Source organism: Rhinatrema bivittatum, chromosome 18, assembly GCF_901001135.1.
Source record: "Rhinatrema bivittatum chromosome 18, aRhiBiv1.1, whole genome shotgun sequence".
NCBI classification, from domain to species: domain Eukaryota; kingdom Metazoa; phylum Chordata; class Amphibia; order Gymnophiona; family Rhinatrematidae; genus Rhinatrema; species Rhinatrema bivittatum.
This window is the reverse complement of record NC_042632.1, coordinates 34,416,263-34,428,575: the sequence shown is the minus strand read 5'-3', so window position 1 is coordinate 34,428,575 and position 12,313 is coordinate 34,416,263. Positions and strand designations below refer to the sequence as shown.

The following is a 12,313-nucleotide window of genomic DNA, read 5'->3' as shown; positions in this document are numbered from 1 at the left end:
GTTAATTCCCCCCACCCCCATCCAAATAAAATTCACTTTGGATGGGGGAGGGGCCAGGGGAAATCTTAACACTAAGGGGCCTTTTCTTCACAAATAAGGGGAGAGGGAAGGGAAGGGGCAGTCGCCGTGTGATTGCCCTCATTTTTTATTTTTTTTTTATTTTGGTGGGGCCAGAGCTGCCTCAGAATGCGGCAAGTGGATCAGGGGTCTCCAGTGACCTTCGGGGGTTATTTTGGCCTTTGGGGCAGTGTGCTTTTTTTTTTTGGCCCTTTGAGTGATGGCAGCCCCAGCTGGGGTGAACCACCACCACCGCGTGGGAAGGTCTGTACGAACGGCGTGATTTTTTTTTTGTCATGCGTTTGTGCCATGATAAAAAAAAAAAAATCGCCCCAAAGTAATGCTGCAAAATAGTTTGTCAGAGAGGGACCCAATATCACAGGGATGCCCTCCCCCTTCCCCCCGTCACTATAGCTTATCGTGGAAGGGGCCAGATATCGCGACTTAGTAAATCTCCCTCTTAGACTGTAAACCCTCTGGGGCAGGAATCTGCCAACCTTACCTGAATGTGTGACTTGTCTAGAGCTTGGGTTTGTAAACATGAGATATTAACTTCAAAATCCATATCCAGCGTGTGGTGTGAAGGAAGGCTGTGAGGGGGTCCGTGTGTGCACTACTTTGTATGCTACAGAAATAACTGGTGGTTTCAGTGCTGTTTGTTTTCCTTGCGGGTATATATGATGTGGATGTGTGCGCATAGAGCGAGTGTCTGCAGTGCGACAGAACAAATTAGAGACCAGGAGTAAACTTGTGAAAAATAAGTTTTAGATGAGAAAAGAGAGAGAGAGTGTAAATGTGTTTGACAAGATTCCAGCGTTTTCAGTGGGTCAGAATGGGTTAAAAAGGCTCGCACAGTCATCCCCAGCAAGCACTTTAAAAGTATCTCTTGCACGAAAAATTGCAAACAGGGCTGGACAATGAAGAAGAGTCACTTTTTGGTTTGTGATGTTTAAAAGGATCAAAATTGTTCTGATGGGATGTAAAGCTGTACGCCGCCTAATTAATGCCAGCCATGAACAAAAGCAAAAACAAATAGCTGGGAGATCTGCTACAGATGAATAATAGGCGCGCCTCTATTTGTGGGATGCAGTCTTTGGGGCGTGTCTGAGGGTGGAGCACTTTTGGTAGCTCCTCCTCCTGCATGCTCCAAATTCTTTTTCTGGAGCCATGACAAAAACGTTCATTTTTGCTGGATATCTTTCAGATATTTGCTTGTACAACAGATGCCGTTCTGGTTTCTTTCGCTCTTCCCCTGGGCCAGGGCCAAAAAGATTTTGGGTGACTTGAGCCAGAGCAGTTTTTTTTTTTCTCTAACGCGACTCTCCTGCTTTATTCGATTGCTTGCATTACTGTATGATTTTTATTTTTATTTTTTTTTTTGTACGATTGCTGATAGGTCACCACTTGTCAGGCTGACTCAGATCCGGGTTTATTGAAGTTCGGGAGAGCTGTATGGATGGAGTTGCACTGCCACGGGGAAGAGATTCTCTTCCATGTGGAATGACGTGGCCCTTGGCCATAGGGAGGGCATGGCCAATGTCCCCTTGACTCCCTTCGTATTCCTGCTCTTGTAGTTTTCCTGAAGCCAGCAACAGCTGCTCTAGAATGTCTTCAATGCCATAAATAATAATGTGCCATTCTGGTTCAGTGCTTTGAAATCTAATTCACTGTCTCCGTGGAATGAGCTGTCTTGACACCAAATCCACATTTCCAATAGCTATTGATTGCACATCTGGGCCCTCGCGAAGTACGTCTGGACACAGGCGCGTGGCCCGGCCGCTTAGCAAACCATGGAAGAAAATCGGCAGAAGTGCAGCTGAGCCTCTTCCATTCCTTCCCTTCCTTCTGGTTAAAGCCAGGGAATAATTTCTCCTTGAGGATCCAGAAAGATCGCAGTGGCATTCCAATACCTTTTTTACATGTTCGTTCGTGAAGCACGCACTAAAGCTAAACTCTCTCTCTTTCCTGCTAACATACGCACAAGGCTAGTTTGAAGCCCCCACACCTGTCACCTGCTTTTTGTAACTGAAAATGTTGCATGCTCACTCCCTGCAGTTTATGCAGAGAGCTTATTGTACAGAGAACTGTTTAAAGCTCACATGACTTTTAACTACACAGAAATTACATGCAATCAGCGGCAGCTTTCAATGGAGCCTCGGCTGTTTTCAGATAAAGACCACTCTGCAGTCGGAAGATGCTAGAAGGCAGTTCTTGGAGTTAACCCAGTAACGGCGTGGCACCCCACCTTGAGACTCAGGTTCAGTTCCCAGCTCCACCTCCACGCCCCACAATCCTGCTCCAGATTTCGGAAGGTGCTTCCAGATCTCGGCTCCAGCGGCGATCCTCCATAGGTCGATGCGAATGGGACTAAGCCCGCTGACCTATGGAGGATCACCGCTGGGGAGGCAGCACCACAGCTTGGAGGTTTCCCAGGGTGGGTGCGGCATGCCACGGCACTGAAATCAGCGCCACGGGGCGGGGGTGGGCAAAATCCATCTCTGTTCGCAGCCCTCTGTGAGGAAAAGGAGTTCCAGCCACTGTGTGTGTGTGTGAGCGACTCCTACTGGCTGACTGAAGAGCGCACTCGTGCCAGGTCCAAGGCCCTTAGCCAGAGATTTGTTTACTGCAGAGTCCGGGCATGAGGGGGGAGAGCATAAAATGGAGGAAGACCCTGGGTAACTGTGAATGAAGGTTCATGGCATCTTGAGATGGAAACCCCAAAGAAGCCAGAGAAAACTATTGGGTAAAAAAAAAAAATCCAGTAAGGCAGTTTCTTAATGGTGATTTTGTTTTTTTGGGGAGTTTTTTTTTTTCACTCAATTGCCTGAAACATTTTAGGACTCTTATTTTGGTTTTGTAATGTCATAGGAATTTGTTAAATATACTTTGACTTAAAAGGAAGAGGAGAAATGCCACTCATAATTAGAAATTGTCATACATCCAACTAGGGGTAAACTAGGTTCCAAAACTGCGCAAACTCTGAAGCATCGCAATCTAAATATCTCTCTACTGTATCCTTTTGTCTATGAAATATTCAGCAGAAATTCAAAAACAAGGTCTTTGGGTTCCCTCAGTATCTAGAGTGGCTTTGAACTAGGGCATGTAAAAGTGCTGGCCACTGGCCACAATCAATGGCTCTGGAACAAGTGGGCCAGGAAGCTATGACCATCTCCCTACACAGACACACAGTGGGAGGACTATACAAAAAATATCCATCTTCCCTCCATTCCAAAGACCATTGCTCGTTCCTTCCGCTCCCCACCCCCCAGCCTACTCTGCGAACCTCGTGGCTCCTGATGTGCGAGGAAGCTGCTGGTTGAGGCGATGGTAGCAGAAGGCAGCAAGCGAGGGGACTGAACCCACCCACTCGTGACACCTGAGGTGGAAGTGGGAGCCAAGCCTTCTGGGCGTATTAGAGAGAGGAAGTCATGAGGTCTGGAGGGGAAGGGACATGGTGACATCAGGAGCATGACTCCAGCCCCCCCCCTCGAGGCTTGACCCCCCCTCCCACTTTTACAAAAGCTTCCTGATTGGCTCATTCACCTTCACGAATATCCATGTTGAATTATACAGAAAGCTTGAGGATCTGAGACAGCTACCAAGCATTTTCTAGAAGGCATGTGTTGGATAAGGTGGAGAACTGCGTAGCTCTTGCTTTACTCAGACAAAGCATTCATTGTGTCCTTAATACTGGAATTCTGATCTCTGTCCTCATTAACCTGCCACGTCGGGGGGGGGGGGGGGGGAGAGAGGAGAGGCTCCTGCCTCGTCCCGTGCTTATTTTGGTTTTGGTTTTCACACCTGTCTTTCCTCCTTTCTGCATCTTCTGTCTGCTTTCTCCAGTCAGTAAACTCTGGCTAAGCTCCTTCTGCTTCATGTCCTGACGCCAGGCACTTCTTTCTCGTGGGGTTAAGAGCCCTGCCCTCTCTGGCAGTGGACACTGGCGGGGAGCGTTGCTGTCCGAGTTTGAAGTGGTCCTTCTGCCAAGAGTGACGTCCTCCCCTCTCCCTTTGTCAACAGAAGAATGGTTTATTATTGCCAGTTTTGGCCTCCTCAGCGCACTCACCCTCTGCTATATGATCATCAAAGCCACGGCTAGCTTGAATGCTACAGAGTAAGTACTTTTCTTACCCCGGGGGGGTGTATGTGATTTTGCTGTATTTTGCAGGGTGGGAGTGAAAGGTGCAATTTGTCGGGTTTTCAGGGTAACCCGGGGAACGGCTGTGCAGGGGCCTACTGTGCATTCAGCTGAAGGGCCTCCAGGCGACAATTTCAGAAGGGGCCCCCAGAGGCGAAAGGGGGGGAGGGTTGGCCACCCGAGGGACTGCAGACGGGCCCCTTTTGCAGTGCAGGGGCTCCTTGGGCAGAATTTACGCCACTGCGTTTGTGAGTCGGTAATAAAACAGACAAACAGCCGACAGACAAAGCTTTGTGAAACCTGCGGCACCGTTCGTTAAAGGCCGGTGCACGTGGAATAGTCGTGGGTTTCACAGAGAAGCACGTGATCCCAAACAGATTTGTTCAACATGCTGTTATTAGTTGTTGTCTCTTATCCTGTAATCCCAGCTGCTCTGCTCTCTCTCTCTCCCCGCCCTGTTGTCTGCTGGTACGATGGTGGCTCCTTTAAACGCAAGGGAAAGCGGGCTCACGAGTCAGCCGCCAGAAAGGCCTTAGTTCTCCCAGTAAAAACCTTCCAGTGGAATGAATTCAGCTTAAAAGAAAAAGCTATTTTCACAGAGTGAAAAAACTATATTTTTATTCTAGTTTGTTTGTGGTTAAATCAGATTTTATTCCAAACGAAGCAGAACATTTCGTGTTCTTGATATAGCTATCAGTAATGGTACAAACTAAAAAAAAAACAAACCAGTGTAAGTATTCTGGATATAGCTTGCACCTTGCTTTGGTAGCTCAAGGCGAGTTACATTTCGATACTGTAGGGGTTTCACCGGCCCTGAAGGTCTTACGATCTATGGGGGCCTGTTTATTAAACGTTTCCCCCGTTTTGTGTCTATATGGGAGGGAGAAAAAAAGCCCCCATGTTTGTAACCTCATGAGAAAGGCACACGAGTTAGAAGTCAGAAACGAAAAACATGAACAGGTCAAGAGACGGGTAAGAATTTCCTGAATAAGCAGAGGCAAAACAAATTCCTTAAATGACAACTGAATTTGCAAGCCCATAGTCCCCAATATTGTTCTTTGGTTCCTGGTCATGCTTGAATCCCACTCCACCCCCTCCTGCAAAGGCAGTATAAATCGTAGGTGACCGAGACGGACTGTCCCTAGCAGCCCAACCCTGAAATATTCTCAGCTTTGACATTTCCTAAGGACATCTCTCGTTACTGTCCCCCGACCTCTCTCCTGACCAGGTATTAATGACAGACACTTCCTTGACAGCAGATTATGAAATAAGAAATGCAAAAAATAATCATCTGTACAGATGTTTAGGCTTCAAGGGCACTGTGTAACCACTGGAGGAATTCCTCAAAACAAATAAAAACTAAAGCAGTACAAAAATTGTCATCTTCTAAGAATGATGGGTAGCAGTAATATGCCATAATAATCATTGTACAAATAAATCTTTTAAAATGGTAGAAAGATCTGACAGATTTACTGCAAGGCAAATGCCATATTTTGTGGGTAGAGTCACTTATAAGTATCACTTTGTATTGATAAAGCACCTTCAACAAAGAACTACACAAGCTAGGTCAGTGAGCTCAATGACATTGCCTCCCTAAATAAACGAACATGTAATTAATTGGTAAAAGGCATAACCTTGGATTGCCGGGAGAGTTGCCTAGTGTGTCAGCTTTGCTTGTTTTACTGGTGCTGTATTATGAAAAAGGCTTTCAGCCAACAGCGCGGGCTGTGCTCCCCATGGTCACGCCGTTATCTTGCAGTTCTTAACGTCTGATGATGGCATGAGCTGGGAGCTGTGTGTACCAAGTCGAGGTTTCCCCAAACTTGTATTTGGGGGGGGGGGGGAAACCCCACAGCCATTTGCTTTTACAGGATGTGCACGATGAATATGCATGAGGTTTGGGAAGCCCTGTTAGATAAACATTTTTCCCCATTGGATAGAAACAGGGAGCAGACCTTGTGCATTGGCCCCCCCCCTTGTTCTGAGTTTAAATAATCTGCCAGACACAGTGTCCTTTTTAACGGCATGGATATAAAAGGAATCTCAGGTCTTCCCATCTGTAGCCTGTTAAAACAGTTATTTCACACACACACACATACACAAGTTAATTCATCTACAATATTACCTCAAACACAGATCATTTAGTTTTATTATAACAATTCATCACACAATGCGCTCTTCTCCTCAGCAGGAAATTCAGAATGTTCCTAGTAATTCTAACAGAATATGATAGGAAGATAACCGTAGGTGAAATGCCATCTGTGAAAATGATTGTTGAATACCGTAAATTGTGTTTCAGAATGACACCAGTAGCAAATCAGTCTTTGGCTGAGGCCGTACCCCCCATTCCTCCAGGCTCCTGAAAGCGGGAGACGGCTCTCTGGCTCTGTCCAGCCTGCCAGGACTCGGTGAAAAGAGTGTTACTGTGGTAAACCTCATGGGCCGTGACCTCGGACAGTAAAGATTCTCTCTCCTGGTTTTTGTTTTCTCTTTCTTCCCTCCACAGACTGGAATGGGATTGACGAGAAGCTTCCTGACGCCTAACCTGAACGAGGCTCTGGCTTTTCGCCCGTCGTGATCCATGCAGTGCCGGCAGCTCGGAGAATATTTTATTTTTCATAAAATCGCTTAGTGCCAAAGCTTTGTATTAATTAATTAATTAATTAATAAATGCCGAAACAAATCCTGTCTTGAGCTTTCTGTACCTGGTTGCTTTCTTCTCTCCCTTTCCTGAGATGCATTACGGGAGAAAGTGAGGCTGAGGCTTGTGGCGGTTAAGTAACTCACTCTATGGAGAAAGTTTTCAGCCCTGACTTCGAGTCTCTCCTCTCCTCCCCCCCCCCCCCCCCCCTCCCCACTGCCCCCGCCAGTGGGATTTTTTGGGATCTCCACACTGTCCCCAGGAACGCCGCCGCCTCCCAATGCTCAAAGCTCCCTCTGATACCCAGGAAGTCAACCTACTTTCTCTGCCCCTTATACATCACTTTCAAGCAGTAGGGAAGGCGGCTAGATTGAAGGGCTTCAACCCAAGCATAAGGACCTTTCCTTATCGGAAGTGTCCTCTTGGGAGAGTAATATTGTTCATTGTACTACTAGGTCCTTTACAGCTTATGGGATTATTGCTGCCTTAGTGACAAGCATCCGTTTTCTGGGAGCTGCTATTACCATGTAGCCTTGGCCAAGTGCAGTGCAATACCAGGCGTTCGTCATGCCTTTGCTCCTGTACTAAGTACTGTAAAACATGAGGCATGTTGAAATACTCCCTGAGGATGTATCGTGCTCAAAATATAGGGGCAGATTTTAAAATCTACGCCCGATTTCATAACATGCGCACGCAGCCACGCGCATGTTATAAAATCCAGGGTCGGCGTGCGCAAGGGGGTGCACAATTGTGCAACTTGTGCGCGCCGAGCCGCACAGCCTGCCTGCGTTCCCTCCGAGGCCGCTCCGATTTCGGAGCGGCCTCGGAGGAAACTTTCCTTCTGCCCTCCCCCCCCCCCCCCCCCCCCCCCCGCACCTTCCCCTCCCTAACCTGCCCCCCAGATCCCAGGCACAACGGCAAATGGCCGCAGTGCCTGGAGGCTCGGGCCCCGTCCCGCCCCTTTTTGCAAGCCCCGGGGCATACGCGCGTCCCGGGGCTTGCGCGCGCCGCCGAGCCTATGCAAGATAGGCTCGGCACGCACAGGGGGAGTTTTTCGGGGGTTGCGCGCATATCTTGCGTATCTTACACACGCAACCCTTTGAAAATCTACCCCATTATACACTAACTTAAAAGGGATCTTCATGGTTTGAGCTTTCTTCCAGGTTCAAAGCACCCCTCTGCCCTCTAAGCCCTAGCAGAGTCTGTCAGGAGGCAGCTGTCGTAGTGACGGCTCTGCAAGGGCTTGGAGTTTCCTTGGAGAAGAGAATAAGAGCTCTTGGACTGTACCAAGTCACGGATCATGTAACTTTGAGGGTATCATAACAATCTCTAAACCAGCTAGGCTGAAATGCCTCTTTGAAGCCCCATGATCAGTGGGGTCCTTACCTATTTTTCTTTAGAATTGGAAAGTACCGTAAATAGAAATATAAACTGATGGCAGATGGGGGCTCCGAGGTCCCAAGGTATTTCCTGGTGCGCTGCCACATATCCCAGTTAATTTTTCTCCACACTCTTTCACAATTGGAAATCCTCTGTGCTTATCCCATGTGATATTCAGTGCTATTACTATTTTTGTCTTCTCTACCTCCACTGAGAGGCCATTTCATGCATCATCACTCTTTCTGCGAAGAAATATTTTATGATGTTGCTCCAAAATCTGCAGTCTTGCAGCCTCTTATTCTATAGCATTGTTTACTCTATATAAAAAATAAAAAAAAGTTTTGTTTTTTGTGCATTTATACCTATAAGGTATTTGAATGTCTCTATCATATCCCTCTGGCTCTCGCATATTTAGGTCCTAAGTCTCATCTCGGATCACGTTTGCTCCAGACCCAACATCATTTTGGTAGAATATTCTCTGAACTCTCGGCACCCTGAAAATAACTTTTTGGCGGCAGAACGCAATATTCTAGAGGAGGTCTCGCCAATGATCCGTACAAAGGCACAATCCCTCCTTTTTTGCTACTGGTTATGCCTCTTATGTACCCTTGCATCCCTTGACAGTGTGATAAAGTGTCACTGGCCAGAGCCTTATCACACTGCTTCACTACCTTGAGATCAGACATGCTCAAACTGTAGTCACTGTACTAGCCCGTTGAATTTCTATTCTCCGAAAGGGAAATTTATGTGCGTGCGGTTCTCGGCACACGCACGTGGATGCGCCAGTTTTATAACGTGCACACGCTGACGCGCGCATGTTTTAAAATCCATTATCTGAGCACACATGCACGCCCGATTTTTATATATTGGCGTGCGTAAGGGGAGACATTTTACGAGATGCGTGCGGCGATGCAATAGGCCCTTTCCCCAGTTCCCTCCCAGTCCGCTCCAGAGCCAGTAGCAGGTTGCGTGCGCGGGTCGGCTGCCGGCATGCACTTCAGTGGGATAGTGCGGCACTGTCCCAGCCTGCCCATTTTTGCAGAACCCGTTCTTCTACACGTAAGGGCAGATACGCACATGGCCGTGGGCGTTTGAAAATCCCCGCGGTGCACGTGTGCCCTGGCCACATGCAAATCTGCCTGTTTCAGTGTGTGCCAGGTTTTTTAAATCTGGCCTAAAATGCATGATCCTGCACATTTTTTGCACTGACTTAACTGTCAAACACTCAATCACTCCTTGACTTTTCTTGTTTATTTATAACCCACTCAGCATCAAAGATGTTGTGAGCAAGGAACAGCAATATAAAACACAAAATGTTAACAGACAGTATCAAAAGCCACGTACTCCTATTATACAATGATAGCTAATAAAACAGTGGATCATTGAAAGTAAATTATTAGAAGCAAAACAAGCCTGCCTACTTAAACCAAACTTATAATTAACATAAGATAATGCAGCAGAACTATTACAAAAAAGTAGGGATCTTCCTTTTCTGTTTTTATTTTATATTTTCCTGGAAATGTCAATGTTGTAATAAAAATAAATAAATAACGGTTCTAACAAGCAGAAGAAAAATGAGTAGAAAAGTTATTTTTCCTCTGATTTTTATTTTTATGTGAATTTCCCAGGAAACACAAAACAAAAACTGAAAACAAGTCCCTAAATAAAACTCTATTTCTTTAATACATGCAGTCAACATAACAGCTGCAAAACTAGGCCAATTTAATTAATAGCCTTGACAAAGCACGTTCCTGATAAACCTAGAAAATATTCTGAATTAGCCATGTTTTTCCTGCTTTGTAAAAGGTTAAATAACTTCAAGTGGCAGCTTATTTATTTTATTTATTTGTCGCCTAGTGACAAACTCTAGGCAAATTACAAAAAATACGTACATAAGCCAAACAATAAAATCAGAAATAAAACTACCATACATATAACAATCCAAATACATAAGATTTACAATGCCAATTCAAACAACTAAAACCATCCAGAGCATTGGACCTGCACAACTCAATATACATTTGTAGGTTGTAAGCCAAGGAGCCTTCTTAAGGGAAGGTACAGCCAGTAAATTTGCTTGAGATGAATGACGTTAAGAACAAAGCCAGTTTTTAAGGTAGGTTGGACCATTCCCTTTTAAGCATTGCACAAAGGATTTTAAAATCAACTGAGGCAGCCACTGACAGCCAATATAACTGGTGCAATAGTGGAGTTACACTATCCCTGTATCTAATTATGTGGGCTGCTGAATTTTCCCCAGTTTAACAGGGCAAATATTTCTGGAGCGAACCAATGAGAAGTCCACTGCAGTAATCCATGCTAGTCATTGCTAGGCTAATGTGACTTTTTTATGAAATGGGTTCTTTAAAAAAAAAATGGGCATGCAGTAACTTCAAGTGCAGAAATGTAGGACAGCACTGACAGTTATAACCCCAAGGTTCCTCCACTAATGCAAACATGATCCCACTGATTGGGAACTGGTCTTTGCAGCCCTCACAACCTGGAATTAACACATTATTTGTCAGCCATGCTGGAATGGCCAAAAGGCTATCTGATTAGATAGTTATTTGTTATTTTTTACTTAATCTATCTGACAACCTAAGCGAGTTAAAAAATCTGACGTGCATAAAAAGTTACTAAAAGCGAACAGGACAAACTGAAGAGCGTCAGCCTACAAGAAATAATTTAACTGACGATTCCAGAGGACCCTTCCTAGGGGAATAGATAAGTGTTTAAAAAGAAGTGGTGAGAAAACCAAACCCTATGATATTTCAGGACATATTTTAGAGCAGACTTCACCTGTAGTGACATAATGATTTCTGTCCTCCATTTCAGAACAGTCCCCTTAATGCCCAGAGATTCAGTATGCTTGATCAATAAGTTATGATTTACAGAATGAAATGCAAACAAAAGATCAAACAGCAACCACTGTCCTTATCCATCTCCAAGCAAAGATCATAATATCACAATGTCATAATGCCTCTATCGCTCCATGGTGAGACCGCACCTTGAATACTGTGTAGAATTCTGGTCGCCGCATCTCAAAAAAGATATAGTTGCGATAGAGAAGGTACAGCGAAGGGCAACCAAAATAAGGGGAATGGAACAGCTCCCCTATGAGGAAAGACTAAAGAGGTTAGGACTCTTCAGCTTGGAGAAGAGGCGGCTGAGGGGAGATATGATAGAGGTGTTTAAAATCATGAGAGGTCTAGAATGGGTAGATGTGAATCGGTTATTTACTCTTTCAGATAATAGAAGGACTAGGGGGGCACTCCTTGAAATTAGCATGTGGCACATTTAAAACTAATCGGAGAAAGTTCTTTTTCACTCAGTGCACAATTAATCTCTGGAATTTGATGTGATTAATGCAATTAGTGTAGCTGTGCTTAAAAAAAAATTTGGATAAGTTCTTGGAGGAGAAGTCCATTACCTGCTATTAATTGTTGACTTAGAAAATAGCCACTGCTATTACTAGCAACGGTAACATGGAATAGACTTAGTTTTTGGGTACTTGCCAGGTTCTTCTGTTCTGGATTGGCCTCTGTTGGAAACAGGATGCTGGGCTTGATGGACCCTTGGTCTGACCCAGTATGGCATGTTCTTGTGTTCTTATCTAAGGCTATTAGTGTGGCCTCTGTCCCATAAGCAGAGCATAGCCCTGATTGATAAGAATCCTATGGCCTATTGCCCTCTAAAAATTCCAAGAATTTTAGCTACAGGTCTAAAATTCTTAAGATCACTTTGATCTAAACTGTGGTTAAAAGTGAGTGAATGGCTGATGTTTTTAAAGCTATTGGATCAATACTCTCCTCCAGTGATGTTTTAACAATGGTTATAATTGACCGAGGTCTAATCTTGCACTTTTAATCAGCCATACTGGACATGGATCATGAGGGGAAGTAGAGGCTTGCATAGAACCTAAAATCTTATGTTTCAGCCAGAGTAGATCACTTCTCATTCTGTCTGCTCCCTCAAGAGTATCCATTTTGTTGCATATCTTAATGTCATCTGCAAAAAGACAAACTTTGCAATCTAACTGCTCTGCAATATCCCTTGCAAAGATATTGAATCAAACCGGCCACAGGTCAGAGGCACTT

General features: G+C 45.1%; 1 protein-coding gene across 2 annotated transcripts in view; it reads left to right on the top strand.

Moving 5' to 3' along the window:
* The window catches only part of RNF130 (ring finger protein 130), a 164,415-nt gene that overhangs the window by 145,292 nt on the left and 6,810 nt on the right, over positions 1 to 12,313 (top strand). Inside the window, exons 8-9 of one of the 2 annotated variants that reach the window (XM_029583970.1) lie at positions 4,078 to 4,171; positions 6,702 to 6,890. The exons of the other annotated variant lie outside the window; for it this stretch is intronic. Coding sequence (XP_029439830.1) covers positions 4,078 to 4,171; positions 6,702 to 6,717 — 110 coding nt within the window. The 3' untranslated portion in view covers positions 6,718 to 6,890. Of the gene's footprint in view, positions 1 to 4,077; positions 4,172 to 6,701; positions 6,891 to 12,313 lie in introns of those variants that run through there. 2 annotated transcript variants of the gene reach the window in all.